Source organism: Aotus nancymaae, unplaced genomic scaffold (genome assembly GCF_030222135.1).
Source record: "Aotus nancymaae isolate 86718 unplaced genomic scaffold, 86718_ANA_hifiasm-v0.15.2.pri h1tg000020l, whole genome shotgun sequence".
NCBI lineage: Eukaryota > Metazoa > Chordata > Mammalia > Primates > Aotidae > Aotus > Aotus nancymaae.
Window position 1 is genome coordinate 55,885,505 of NW_026988432.1, and position 15,874 is coordinate 55,901,378.

A 15,874-nucleotide genomic window follows, 5' to 3' on the forward strand; every position below is an offset into this window, starting at 1 on the left:
CAAGCCCCCTAGGTACCTCTAACAAGCAGCTGCATCTGGGAACTGCTAAACTAGGATTACATGTGTTTAATGGCTGTATTACATATATATTTAAAATACCTTTCTACACCCTTTGATGCAGTGATTTTACTGCCACAAGTTATTTACATACATTCTCATATACTGCAAACTGATATATGCACAAGGCAATTCATTGTAGCATTGTTTAAAATGGCAAAAAAAAAAAATGTATAAAACATAATATAAATATATGAAACATAAAGGTAATCAGTGCTGTAATTTTAATACATCTATGTGGTAGAATACTATGTGGCTTATAAAAAAGAATAAAGCGTCTCCTCAAATACTGTTATAAAATAATCTCTAAGATATATCTTTAAGTGACAAAAACAAAGTACAGATTGCTTGTGTTTAAAACAAGAGTGCTTGTCTATATATGCTTAAATTAAATATACATTGGGGAGGAGAGCCAGTCAAGAGAGACTCAGAGGGAGCAGGAGGTTAAATTGAGAAAGGAAGACTTATTTTATACTGTCTACCATTTGGTACCCTTTAAATTTTGTACCATTATTAAGATATTGAACGATCAAGCAATTGAACTATTGAAAAATAATGTTAAAACTAGCTTTGTAACATTACACTAACAGAGTGATATTATAAAGGGAATAAAAAAGTTTGAGATTTACAACAGTGAGAGGAAATCTGTTTTTGCACTCTGTATTATAAAATGATGAATTCTACTTTTTAATGAATTTAAAATGCAAGAACTTCCTTGGGAGTTGGTTTGGAAGTGGACCTAATGTAGCTTTGGGAGTGGACCTAATGTAGCTGACTGTTATGGCCTAAGACTAAATGTCATTTTTAAAAAAGGGATTTCTGTGTTTCCCCTATGAAAATTTTGTAATTTCTATATATTATTCTTTCATTTTCTAGTTTCTACATTAAAGGATCAGTTGGAAGACCTAAAGAAAGTAAGTCAGAATTCACAGATTGCTAATGAAAAACTGTCACAGTTACAAAAGCAGGTAAGTGTTTCAAATGAGGTTCCTTTTTAAAGAAAATTGTGGTTAATTAATTTTATTGTACTTTGGTCAGAAACCTATTTTCTTGCTTTCTTTTTTAAATAGCTAGAAGAAGCCAATGACTTACTTAGGACAGAATCGGACACAGCTGTAAGATTGAGGAAGAGTCACACAGAGATGAGCAAGTCAATTAGTCAGCTAGAGTCCCTGAACAGAGAGTTGCAAGAGAGAAACCGAATTTTAGAGAATTCTAAGTCACAAACAGACAAAGATTATTACCAGCTGCAAGCTATATTAGAAGCTGAACGAAGAGACAGGGGTCATGATTCTGAGATGATTGGAGAACTTCAAGGTAATACTTTTTCTTACATATATGTACAAGGTAAAATATGCATAACATGAAATTTATTATAACATTTTAACCATTTTTATGTATACAGTTCAGTGGGATTAAATACAGTTCACAGTGTATGTAAACATCATCATATAAGTAGAATCATACAGTGTTTGTCCTTCTGGCTTTTTTCACTTAGCACAATGTCTTCAAGGTTTTTATCCATGTTCTATGTGTCAGATTTTCCTTTCTTTTTAAGGCTCAGTAATATTCCATGGTATGTGTATACCACATTTTGTTCATCCACTCATCTATCAATGGAAGAAATATTTTATAATTTTTATTTTTAATTGTTAAAAAATATGTAACATAAAATTTACTATCGTCACCATTTGTAAGTCTAAGTTAATATATTTATGATCATATTACACTCATAAAGAAAAATAACTTTGGTGAAACCAGAAATGATTGCATTCTTTTTTATTTTTTATGTTTTTTTGAGATAGGGATTTGCTCTGTTGCCCAGGCTGGAGTGCAGCGGCATGATCACAGCTCACTGCAGCCTTGAACTCCCGAGGTCAGGCAATTCTACCTCAACCTCCTGGGACTACAGGTTCATGCCACCATGCCCAGCTAATTTTTGTAGAGACAAGGTTTCACCATTTTGCCCAGGCTGGTCTCAAACTCCTGGGTCCAAGCGATCCACCCACCTTGTCCTCCCAAAGTGTTGGGATTATGGGTATGGAGACACCACCCCCTGCCAGCATTCTTTCTTTTTAGGATAATGCCTACATTTGTACCATGTTGTAATTTCTTCACCCTCACAGGCACCCCTTTGGGGTAGGTAATGTGGATATTTTTCAGTTTTGCAGATAAATTAACCAAAAACTTCATTTAAAAACGTGCCTAATTCGTAAAGGTTTTACTCAAAGTGAGACTAATCCAAGCAAAGAGAATTATCACTGTTAAAACCTCAGAATTCCTCATGTATTGTTGGTAGTAATAGAAACTCAATTGCAGAAATAGAATCCCATTACACATTAAAAGTTAGATACTTGGGAAGGTTTGAGCTGGAGATATTAACAGTCTTTGTGAATCTAAGAGGCAGAAGATTGAGTATAACTAACAGTGAATAAATGAACAATTTTAAAATAGTAATAAAATTGTTTGTTTTCAAAAAGATTCCTGTCTTTACCTACTCACATATTTTTCTATTTTCTATTCCTGTTAGCAGCACCATCCATACTACCTAATCAAAACAGATATGCATGGAAGTTGCCAGATCTCTCAAGAAAAAATTTGAGGGAGGAGTTCATTTTAACCTTAGTTAAAGATGGGAACATAGTTTCAGGTCCCTTGGGGCTTGATGATTAGCTATAATTCAGTGGAGAGAGGTCAGGGTCAGCTTTTGTGACTAAGGAAACAGAAAATAGGATCTCCTGTTGGTTCTTAGCTGAGGAGTGTTGTGCAATGTTATTTCTCAGAGACCAGACTTAAAATAGATCTGAATATAACTAAGAAAGTAACCATTTTATATGTAGTAGGAAAGTCTCAGACTTGACTTCCTTAAATTGTTTGCCTAGGCCTTTTTATATAGCTTATTAACCGTGTGAAAGTCTCATCTCCTTTCTTTATCTTTAAACTAAGGAGATAAGAATAGGTTGCCTCTATAGATCCTTCGAATTCTAAAATTCTTGTAAGTATGTGATCTGTGTGTGACTAAGCTTTGAGCTCCTTACTTCAGAGGCAGAGCCTATCTACTTATCAACAGTGGTTTCTAACTGAATCTATTTTTTAGGTATCAGTTGAAAATAGAGTAAAATTCGTAGCACGATTTATTGTTAGTTTATCCTTCTTAATGTTTCCTTTGTTTAGTTTGGAATTTAAATGTGAATCAAAGCTCACATACACTAAAATAATACACATAACTTATGTGAGTTTCAACATACATATAAAAGTGCATTATGGTTTTTTAAAAACAAAATCACAAGGTTGGCTGGGCGTGGTGGCTCATGCCTATAATCCTAGCACTTTGGGAGGCCGTGGTGGGTGGATCACAAGGTCAGGAGATTGAGACCATCCTGGCTAACATGGTGAAACCCTGTCTCTACTAAAAATATGAAAAATTAGCTGGGCATGGTGGCACACACCTGTAGTACCAGCTACTCAGGAGGCTGAGGCAGGAGAATCGCTTGAACCTGGGAGTCAGAGGTTGCAGCCAGCTGTGTTTGTGCCACTGCACTCCTGCCTGGGCGACAAAGCAAGATTCTGTCTCAAAAAAAAAAAAAAAAAAAAAAAAAAATCAGAAGATTTATATTAATCTTTTCTGGTCTTTAAGAACTTTCAGGTCTCTCAAATAAATTTAGTTTGGGATGGTGGGCTTCTAGCAGAGCCTTGCTTGTTATTCATTAATGGAATGTCCTCCATATATGATCTCTGTTGCATAGTCTTTTTTTATTTTTTACTTTTTATAACTCTTTAAAGTATAAAAACCATTCTAACTTCAGGTCTGTACAGAAACAGACTGCAGGCCTGACATTTGCCAGTACCTGGACTAGTGAAACAATAAGGCTGCAACTGATTACAGGGAAAGTTTCCAAAAGTTCAGGCTACAGAGGCTTAATGAAAGTGATCAAAATGTTTTGGAGGACTGAAATTTTTAACTGAATGTATAAGCTTTCATCTAGTAAGTTTATCTGTGATTCTTCAGATTGAAAGTCAAAAAACAACTTTTTAAAATTAACCATTTTTAAAAGCCTTTTTCTTAAAAAAAAATTGCTTAGAACCAGAAGTGCTTCAGATACTGGATTTTGGGTGATTTGAGAATATTTGCATTGTATATACTTACCAGTTGAGTATCTCGATTCTGAAATCCTTGAATATCATGTCAGTGCGCAAAAAGTTTCAAAATTAGGAGCATTTGGGATTTTTGGATTTTCCAATTAAGGATGCCTAACCTGTACTGTAGCAACCTCTTGTGTACTCATCATTTAGCTTCAAAAATCTTGATTTGGTAGCCAGTCCTGTTTCATTTTATCCTCTACTTCCCCTTCCCATTCCTCTGACACTGAATTATTTTGAAGCATTTATCAGGCACCACATTTTCCTTTTGTTAATACATCCTAATTTGTAAATATTTCATTATCTTAAAGATAGGAACTCTTTTTGAAAAAGACAAACAACTACAATGTCACTATCAAAGCTAGAAAATAGGTCACAGTTATTTAATATTGTAAAACATCTAATCAGTGCTTAAATTTCTCTAGTAGTCTCGTAATTTGGTTTTATTATTGCATTTATTTTGCTTGAATTAGGATCCAAAATTTGCACATTGCATTTCATTAATATTTCCCTTGTTTATTTTAATCTGCATTTTCCTCCTCCCTTTTGTGTTCTTTGTAATCTCTTTTTGCTGTTATTTGTGGTTGAAGAAACCAGGTTTTCTTTTATCCTATGAGTGGCTCCCATTCTGAATTTTACTAATTTCATCTGCTGGTATTATTTAGCATGTTGCTCTGTCTCCTGTAGTACTTTAAACTAGATATAGATCTAGAAATGTGATCTACTTCAGGTAGGACTTTGGCAAGAATACTTGTAAGTAGTAGTATTTGAGTACCAGGAGGCACATAAACATAAAATCTGGGCTGGGTATGTTGGCTCACACCTGTAAAACCAAAATTTTGGGAGGCTGAGGTGGGTGGATCTCTTGAGCCCAGGAGTTGGAGACCAGCCTGAGCAACATGATGAAACCCCATCTCTATGAAAAATACAAAAATTGGCCAGGCATGGTGGCACACACCTGTAGTTCTAGCTACTTAGGAGACTTAGGTGGAGGATTGCTTGAGCCCAGGAGACAGAGATTGCAGTGAGCCAAAATTGTGCCACTGTGCTTCAGCCTGGGCAACAAAATAAGACCCTGTCTCAAAAACAACAGCAAACAAACAAACAAAACAAACGAAAAACCATAAAGTCTAGCTGTATCTTTTTGTGGTGTTAGTAGCTGTTGATGATCATTGCCTAAGTCCTTTGTTTATTTAGGAGTTTGCAGTGGTAATCATCTATTTTTATCCTTCCTCCTTCATTTGTTAATTGGAATTCTACTCTTGAGATAAACATTTCCTCATCAATTATATAGTAGTTACTTTGAGGTACAGCTTATAAAAGAAAGGTTAAATACTTGACTCTGTCAGTTTTCAGAAAAGTGAGTTATTTCCCAGACATCCTGAAAAGATGATTAGTGAATTTTAAAAATATATTTATGAACTCATAAATTTTAATATATTTAATATATGTTAGCCCTTTGCATTATTCTTAATGATGCTCACTCGAAGCTTAGTGGGAATTAAGTTTAGACGCTACCCTAGTAGTCTTGGATATCATCCTTGCTTTTTGGTATGCATAGATTTTCCAGGATTATTTTTTGTCCCAAACCTGGAATCACCCATTTGCCTAGGAACTTTACTTCCTTTTGTAGCATATAACATTCCAGGTCTGTAACCTGAATTCTATGGGTACTCACTACTGTTGGGTTGATCAATGTTTGTAGGCCATTTTAATGGAAAGAGGTAGGAAACAATTTTTTTTATTACTAATTTCTTATTTATTGTGAACAGAAACTATTAAAAGATTTCTACTCTTAACGATTTTTTTCTGGCTTAGTTTATAAAGGATTTTTGCATTTCACTGTTACATAGCATTTGAAAGTTGTCAGTTTTTATATGTAGCATCTTTTTGGGTGAACAGTTGATCAGTTTTCTAATGTAATCAATCAGTTTTCTAAGATCTCATTCTTTGTCTCTTCTGTCAAATTTTAAAACATGTTTTCAAAGTTTTCACTATTGTGGGTTTTTTCTCATAGCCCCCCACCCCCCTTGTATTTCTAACAGCTTTTGCTGACTATATTTTTTAATTAAGGTGAAATTCTTGTAACAAAAAGTTAACCATTTAAAAATATACAATTCAACAGCATTTACTACATTCAAAATGTTGTACAAATACCTCCACTATGTAGTTCCAAAACATTTCATTTTGTTTTTTAAAATGTGTCTTCATCTGGTTTAGGTGACAAGGTAATACTGGCCTTGTAGAATGATTTTGGAAACATTCTCTCCTTCTCTATTCTTTGGAATAGTTTGAGTAAGATTGTTATTTGTTCTTTAAATGTTTGGTAAGAGCCAGATGCTGTGGCTTACGTTTGTAATCCCAGCACTTTGGGAGGCCAAGGCAGGCAGATCACTTGAGGTCAGGAGTTCGAGACCAGCCTGGCCTGGCCAATATGGTGAAACCCCATCTCTACCAAAAATTCAAAAATTAGCTAGGGATGGTGGTGCACGCCTGTGATCCCAGCTACTCAGGAGGCTGAGGCAGGAGAATCGCTTGAACTCCAGAGGTGGAGGTGGCAGTGCGCCAAGATTGCACCACTGCACTCCAGCCTGGGCAACAGAGCAAAACTGTCTCAAAACAAAAAACAACAAACAAACAAAAAACAATGTTTGTTTAAAATTTAGCAGTGAAATCATTCAGTCCTGGGCTTTTATTTGCTGGAAGACTTTTTATTACAGATTAGATTTCATTACTTGTTATTTGTCTGTTTAGGTTTTGGATTTCTTCATGGTTCAATCTTGGTAGGTTGCATGTGTCTAATTTTATTATTTATTTTCTTTGACTAATTTTGGGTTTGGTTTGCTCTGGCTTTTCTAGTTGTTTAAGATGTATCATTAAGTTGTTTATTGAAAGTTTTTCTGCCTTTTTGATGCAGATCCTGAGAGCTATAAGCTTTCCTGTTAGTACTGCTTTCACTGTATCCTATAGGCTTTTGTATGTTTTGTTTTCATTATCATTTGTTTCAGGAAATATTTTGATTTTCTTCTAAATTTCTTCTTCAATCCACTGGTCACTTAGGAGCATATTCTTTAATTTCCAGGTATTTGTATCATTTCAAAAATTCCACTTATTATTGATTTCTAGTTTTATTTCATTATGGTCAGAGAAGATAGAGATATGATGTAATTTTACTTTTTTTGAATTTTTCAAGACTTACTTTGTGGTGTAACATATGGTCTGTTTTTGAAAATGATCCTCATGCTCAGGAGAAGAAGGTATATTCTGCTGCTGTTGGATGAGATGTTCCATAAATATTTATTAGGTCCATTTGGTCTATAGTGCAGATTAAATCTGATGTTTCCTTTGTTGATTTTCTATCCAGATGATCTGTCCAGTGCTGAAAGTGAGGTGTTGAAGTCTCAGTACTGGGGTCCATCCCTATCTTTAGCTCTAACAATATCTGCTTTATATATCTGGGTGCTCCAATGTTCTGTGCATCTGTATTTACCATTTTTTTATTTTCTTGCTGAACTGACCCCTTTATCATTACATTATGACCTTCTCTGTGCCTTTTTATAGTTTTTATCTTGAAATCTATTTTGTCTGATACAAGTATAACTGCTACTATTCTTCTTTTTTTTTTTATTGGCATGGAATATCTGTTTCCATCCCTTTGTTTTCTCTGTGTATGTCTGTGTGTATTTTTATACTTGAAGTGTGTTTCTTGTAGGCAACAGATCATTGGGTCCTGTTTTTTTTCTTTATTTGTTTTTTGGTCCATTCAGCCATTCCTTGTCTTTCAATTGGGCAGTTTAGTTCATCTAGGGACATACTCCTGCCATTTTGCTATTTGTTTTGTGATTGTTTTGTGGTCTTCTCTTCCTTCTTTCTTTCCTTCCTGTTTTCTTTTAATGAAGATGATTTTCTCTGATGATAGGTTTTAATTTCTTGCTTTTTATTTTTTGGGTATCTACCTGTTGTATGTCTTTTGATTTGAGGTTACCATGAGGTTTGCAAATAATATCCTCTAACCCATTCTTTTAAACTGATGATGACTTAACAGTGATTGTATTAACAAACTAACAAGCAAAGAGAAAACAAATACAAGCTCTACACTTTAACCTAGTCCCCTGCTTTTTAACTTTTCTTTGCTTCTATTTATATATTATTGTGTCTTGGAAAGTACTGTAGTTGTTATTTTCAATCAGTTCTTTTAGTCTCTCTACTCAAAATATGAATAGTTAATACATCGCAATTGTAGTGTTCTAGTAGTGTTTTTCAGTGTACTTATTACCCTGTGGCCACCACCCTTGGAACTGTGCTGAATCAGACCTGAAGCCTTAAACCTTCTTGTGCTTGAATATTGATATCTTTCTCTAGGTTTGGGAAGTTCTGTATTATTATTCTTTGAGTAAACTTTCTACCCCTGTCTCTTTTTCTGCCTCCTCTTTAAGGCTAATAACTCTTTTGAGGCTATTTTCTAGGTCTTATATGCATGCTCTATTCTTTTTAATTCTCTTTTGTTTCCTCTGACTGTATTTTCAAATAGCCTGTCTTCAAGCTCACTAATACTTTCTTCTGCTTAAACATTTCTGCTGAAAAGAGACCCTGATGCATTCTTCAGTATGTCAGTTGCATTTTTTCAACTCCAGAATCTCTGCTTGATTCTTTGTACTTGTTTCATTTTCTTTGTTAAGATTGGATGCTGAATTTCTTCTTTTTTTTTTATCTTGAATTTCTCTGATTTTCCTCAAACTAGCTGTTTTAAATTCTCTGTCTGAAAGGTCATGTACCTCTGTCTCTCCAGGATTGGTCCCTGGCACCTTATTTAGTTCCTTTGGTGAGGTTATGTTTTCCTGAATGGTCATGATGCTTGTGGATGTTTGTCCGTGTCTGGGTATTGAAGAGAGGTATTTATTGTAGTCTTTGCAGTCAGGGGTTGTTTGTACCTGTCCTTCTTGGGAAGGCTTTCCAGGTATTTGAAGGGACTTGGGTGTTGTGATCTAAGTTTTTGGTCGCTGTAGCCATATCTGCATTAGGAGGCACCCTAAGCCCAGTAATACTATGGCTCTTGCAGACTCTTAGAGGTACCACGTTGGTGATCTTGGGTAAGATCTGGAAGAATTATCTGTATTATCATGCAGAGACTCTTGTTCTCTCCTGTTTTTCCCAAACAAATGGAATCTCTCTGTGCTGAGCTACCAGGGAGAGGTGGGGAAGGGGTTACACAATCACCCTTGTGGCCACCACCACTGGAACTGCACTGGGTCAGACCTGAAGCCAGCACAGCACTGGGTCTCACCCAATACCTGCAGTAACTACTACTTGGCTACTGCCTATGTTCACTCATGGTCTAGGGCTCTATAATCAGCAGGTGATGAAGCCGACCAGGCTTGTTGGGTGATGAGCTCCCCCTTGTCTCAGGTGGATCCATAGATGCCATGTGGGAACCAGGGCCTGAGTTGGAAATCTTAGGAATCTACCTGGTGCTCTGTTCTACTGCAGCTTAGTTGGTACCTAAGCCACAAGTCAAAGTCCTTCCCATTCTTCCCTCCCCATTCCACAAGCAGAAGAGTCCCTCCCCATGGCCACCACTGCTCCAGACCTGCAGCAAATGCTCCCTGGTGACTGCTGATGTTGATTCAAGGCCTCAGGGCTCTTCAGTCAGCTTGTGGTAGATGTTGCCAGGCTTGGGACTCTCCCTTCAGGGCAGTGGGCTACCCTCTGGCCAAGAGCAGGTCCAGAAATGCCATCCAAGAACCAAGACCTGGAATTGGGAACCCCAAGAGCCTGCTTGGTGCTGGACCCCACTGTGGCCAAGTTGATACCTAAGCTGATTTTTGGTTCTTTTGAAGGGACTTTTTTGTGCAAGTGGTTGTTCAATTTGGTGTTCCTGCAGGGAAGACAATTGGTGGAGGCTTCTGTTTGGCCACCTTGCTCTGCCTCCCCCTATTTTATTTTTAATTGACACATAATAGTTGTACATACTTATGGGATGTTTTTGTATGTATATACAACGTGTAATGATTAAATTAGGGTAATTAGCATATCCATCTCCTCAAACATTTATCATTTCTTTGTGGTGCGAACATTCAAAATCGTTTCTTCTAGCTGCTTTGAAATATGCAGTATGTTATTGTTAAATAGTCAACCTACTGCGTGGTGGGACCATTTTCACTCTTTAGTGCTGCTTTTAGATAAGCAAGAGGACTTAATTTCTTGTATTTGACGTAGTCCAGTGTATCTAGTTTTTTCTTTATTGCTAGTGCGGTTTTTTGTGTGGCCTATTGAAAAAGTCTTTGACTAGATTATGAAGATATCTCCTATTAGCTTTTAGAAATTTTATTGTTTTAGTCAACTTAGATTATGATTCCTGGTGTTTTTACCCTTATTCCTCCCACTGGGTTTTTATATTTTCTGTATATAAAGCTTCTTTGCTTTCATGTATTACACAGGCAAGTTCCAGTTTATTTTGAGCAGTTCTTTTCAGACAGACAGAGTAAATGAGGAAAATAAACTGTACTTAATTTGTCTCTTTCGTGTGGTTGTTAAGAATCTTGCATGGATTCAACCCATACCGTTTCATTATCTTCTTAGGAGTTGGTTTATAGTAAGCTACTTCAAAAATTCAAAGCTTAATTTGAATTGCTATCTTTGTACAGATTTTTTTAAATGATGTTTAAAACAGATTTTCTCCTAGAACTCCTGGGCTCACGCGATCCTCACACCTCAGCCTCCCAAGTAGTTGGAACTACAGGCTTGTGCCACCACACCCAGCTAATTTTTGTATTTGAGACAGGGTTTCACTGTGTTGCCTAGGCTGATCTCAAACTCCTGAGCTCAGGCAATCTGCTCATCTCGACCTCCCAAAGTGCTGGGATTACAGATGTGAACCACTACACCTTGACTGTTTTAAAGATAATTATATCATATATTTGTTAAGTTATAATTTCTAAATAGCACTTCAACATTTAAACATCTTGGCACATTTGCTTTATCTCTATCCATACAAATACACACATACTCTGCATATATTTTGGTCAGTGATTTGAAAGAAAGCAGCAGATGTTTCTTTCTCCTACATGAATATATTCCAACATCTCCTACATGAATATATTCCAACATGAAAATACTGTGTGTGTGTAAATAAATTTATTGTTCTCTAAATTATTGAACTAATCTAGCAGATATGCATTATCAGGTGCCAAAGATTTAATATATATTTGTTTATTAAAGAACTACTTTAGAAACCCTGAAATATGGGAAGTGAATAGAGTACATTTGAGAGTAGGGCGAGTATAGTCAGTCAGACTGTACTTTGAGTAGTACAGAATTTTTACTGACCCTTCAGGTACTTCATTTTCCTTGTCCTAGCCCACTTTGAATCACAACATATGAAAATATAGTTTTTATTTTACGCTAGACAGTATAAGTATATTCACTTAAGTTAGATTCTACATGTATTAAATTTTTGTGTTTATTAAATACTTATGCCTTAAAAACCTGTAAGGGGAAGCATGTTTTAATGAGTAGACAATTACTAAATATATGAGTTACTACCATTGCATGGCATGAACATCAGATAAGTTAAAACTAAACTTCGTTAGTGTACTTGAATTCCTTAAAAACTTAGTTTTCTATGAAAATAGAATTTGGCTCCATAAAAGTAATTTTATTAAACACTTTGAGGAGTGTCTGGTACATGTGGGCCACTTAATAAACTAAAAGCCTTTATTAACTGAAAGCTCTCACCTTTAACGTGGTTAGAAATAAGGACTTGGATTTGATTTCTAGCTCAAGCTGAGGCTTTGTCTCTTTGGCTACTTGTAAATAAGGAATATGCACTACATTATATCCAATTAGCATTAACATTTTTATTCTGTGTCTTGTGTTTATTGTGCATACCACCAAGAAAACAATAAATTTTATCTGATCAGGAAACTGAATATAGTAAAAAAAAAAAAAAAAAAAAAAAAACGAAAAACATTTTTAAAAAAACTAAATCGTCACTGAACAAAAAGTCTTCTTTCAATGACTGCAGACTTGAACTTTTTTCTCATTTGATAGCTCGAATTACATCTTTACAAGAGGAGGTCAAGCATCTCAAACATAATCTTGAAAAAGTGGAAGGAGAAAGAAAAGAAGCTCAAGACATGCTTAATCACTCAGAAAAGGTAAATGATTTAACATATACCAATTATGACATAGTAATTACTGATTATCATTGACTACCAGGTGGTTTTATAAAATAGCATTTATTCTTAAAGTTAATGTTTATATAGTTAACATTTCTAAAAGTTTTTATGTTTGATTGCTTGGTATGTGGGGATGTATATATGTCTTATTTAGGGTTTTGTTAATTATTTTTGTTTGGTTTTACCCCAGAAAGCATTAGATGTTTCATGTTAGTTAACAGATCATCACAGATTCCTTTGGTTTGGAAATACCTTTTTATAAAATATGTTTCCTGTTTTCTTTGTACATGAGTAAGATGAATGTGCTGTGAGGCCTTATGAAGAAGGAAAACAACAGATCAGTACGTGGTAGACGAGTGCTTGTTCTGTTTTGTTACAGTTAGCAAAATGGAAAAGAGCATAAAGTGATTGGCCTTTGCATTTAGAATTTTCTTAACAATAAAAATTTCATTGGTTATTATCTGTTACATACCTTGTTAAGAGTTAAATAGATGATACAGAGATACAGCTCTCACTTTTTCAAAGCCTCTTTGAAATGTTGGAGGTTCAATAGAACCTCATGTAAATTATCAGAAAAGCCACTACTTCTCTTGTCCTTTGGACATGTTTTGTCACAATTAGAATAGTTTTTGATGGCCAGACTGGTGTAAATGTGGACATAGGATAAAAGAAGGAAGAAGAGAAAAGGATACCCAAACAGAAATGGAATATGTTTTGACTCATTTTTCCTTTCTGTGTCAATGACTTGCCACAGGATGCTTTTTTTTTTTTTTTGTGAAAGCAAAGTAAATGTAGATATACATGCAAATGTAAATAAAGATAATTTAATATATTTTTTAAAAGTGGTAGCAGGCCAGGCAAGGTGGCTCATTTCTGTAGACCCAACATTTTGGGAGGCTGACAGAGGAGGATTGCTTGAGCCCAGGAGTTTGAGAATAGCCTGGGCAATGGAGCAAGACCCTGTCTCTTCAAAAAAAAGTTTAAAAATTAGCCAGGTGTGGTGGCACATGCCTGTAATACTAGCTACTCTGGAGGCTGAGGCTGGAGGATAGCTTGAGCCCAGGAGTTCGAGGCTTCAGTGAGCTAAGAAGGTGCCACTGCACTCTGGCCTGGGTGACAGAGTGAGACCTCATATCTTTAAAAAAAAAAAAAGATATCAAAAATTTTTAAATAAGCTGAAAATTTGTCTTATTCATTTCTGATCTTAGCAATGAATTGTCCTGAACATAACCACCAGCACAACCTTGTTCTGCCATCCGCCATGGTTAATGAGGAAGGGAGGGGGTAAATAAAAGGTGATCTTTTGCTTTTGGTTATAAGTGTTTATTGTGATTTTTAAAATAAGACATCTCTTCAAGAACATTAAATGTAAGATTTACTAACATGCGTTCTGCATAGTTTATTACATTACTCCTACTCCCATTTTACAGGAAAAGAATAATTTAGAGATAGATTTAAACTACAAACTTAAATCATTACAACAGCGGTTAGAACAAGAGGTAAATGAACACAAAGTAACCAAAGCTCGTTTAACTGACAAACATCAATCTATTGAAGAGGCAAAGTCTGTGGCAATGTGTGGTAAGTGTCACACATTTTAATATTTTTACAAAATTGGCTTTAAATAGTGACTACAAAAAATTGGTTTTAATCAAAATTTTATACTGTATAACTCAAAAATCATAATATAAATTAAGGGCCTGGTATAGTGGCTCACGCCTGTAATCACATCACTTTGGGAGGCCAAAGCCAGTGGATCACTTGAGGCCAGGAGTTTGAGACCAGCCGGGCCAATGTAGTGAAACCCCATCTCTACTAAAAATAAAAAAAATCAGCCAGGTGCCTGTAATCCCATCTTCTTGGGAGACTGAGACACAAGAATCACTTGAACCTGGAAGGCAGAGGTTGCAGTGACCTGAGATGGCACCACTGCCCTCCAGCCTGAGCAACAGAGTGAGACTGTGTCTCAAAGAAAAAAAAAGAAAGAAATTATAAATTATAATCAAGAAGAGGATGTCTTCCTTTTGATACTTTCCTTTTTTGTTTTGAGACAGAGTTTTGCTCTTGTCTCCCAGGCTGGAGTGCAGTGGCGTGATCTTGTCTCAGTGCAATCTCCGCCTTCTGGGTTCAAGGGATTCTCCTGCCTTACCCTTCCAAGTAACTGGGATTACAGGCACCCACCACCATGCCCAGCTAATTTTTGTATTTTTAGTAGAGACAGCGTTTCACCACGTTGTCTAGGCTGATCTCGAATTCCTGACCTCAAGTGATCCACCTGCTTCAAGCCTCCCAAAAGTGCTAGGATTACAGGCATAAGCCACCATGCCTGGCAATACGTTCCATTTTTTAAGATCATAATTTCACCTTCTAGTTCCCTCAGTTTACTACTCTGTTCCCTATAAAAGTTAGTGGAATCTGTCTTTTCTCTGTTTTTTAGCCCTTTCCTTGATTTTCTTTATGTTCCATTCTGGATCTCATTGTCTGTTAATTCATCTGCTTTCTTGCTTTGTACCCTCAATTTTCTCATTTATTTTTGCTTCTACTGTGTTATGCCTCCAGAAACAACCCTAGTTCAGACCAGCAAGCCAGTTTCTTCAAGTAGTTGAGTGTTAGTTCAGTACATTATCTGCAACATGAGTTGTCAGTTTTTTTTTAATTTAAAAAAAATTATTTATTTTTTGTAGAGACAGAGTCTCAATATGTTGTCTTGAACTCCTGGGCTCAAGGGATCCTCCCACTTCGGCCTCCCAAAGTGCTGGGATTATAGGCATGAGCCGCCATACCTGGCTGTCAGTTTTTTAAAATATGTCACTCATAAGTTTCTTCTCCTAGACTATTATTTATCTTCTCAAGCTTTCTGTGCCATTTTTTTAATCACTACAGTTTTAGGTGAACTTTATTCTTATTTCACAAAGAAATAATAAAAGCATAGGTGTGAACACCTCAAAATCTAGTTTTCCTATCAATATAGCCTACTTGTTTACCTGTCTTCATTATCGTCACTGTTATCTTAAAGGATGGTGATCTCTTCTTATCTCACCTTAACTTATCTCTTTTTCTTTATTTCCTCAACCTTTTTACCTCTACTGTCTTCTTTCTTATTGTAAACATGTACAAGTCTCCCATCTTAAAAACTAGTAGACAAACCCATGCAGCAATCTGTGATCCTTACTAATTACCACTGTTTTATTTCTAATAAAATAGTCAAACTTCAGTGGCATCAGATTCTTTATAGAAAAAATTTTTTAAATATCCAAACTTCTAACAAGTCTTCTCTTTACCTTCTACTTATTCTTAATGTACTACAGTCTCAATGGGTTAGCATCTTAAATTCTTTTTGCCCAAAAGAAAGCTCATAATCTTATCCATCAAACCTGCTCTTATTTTGTATTCTCACTAACCTAGTTAATGGCCATATTGTCTTTATGAGCCAGGGCTTTGGAATCAGAAAGATCAGTGTTGCTTTGTAACTATTCTAAGTTAGATGGGAAAATGCATGT

General features: G+C 35.7%; 1 protein-coding gene across 3 annotated transcripts in view; it reads left to right on the forward strand.

Moving 5' to 3' along the window:
* ROCK1 (Rho associated coiled-coil containing protein kinase 1) overlaps positions 1-15,874 on the forward strand; it is a 163,433-nt gene that overhangs the window by 108,406 nt on the left and 39,153 nt on the right. For all 3 annotated transcript variants that reach the window (XR_010343642.1, XM_012445002.2, XM_012445003.3), the window contains exons 15-18: positions 934-1,025; positions 1,128-1,374; positions 12,247-12,353; positions 13,805-13,955. Coding sequence is in view for 2 of the 3 variants with exons in the window: in XM_012445002.2 (XP_012300425.2) it covers positions 934-1,025; positions 1,128-1,374; positions 12,247-12,353; positions 13,805-13,955 (597 nt within the window). In the remaining variant the exon portion in view is untranslated. The remainder of the gene's footprint in view (positions 1-933; positions 1,026-1,127; positions 1,375-12,246; positions 12,354-13,804; positions 13,956-15,874) is intronic.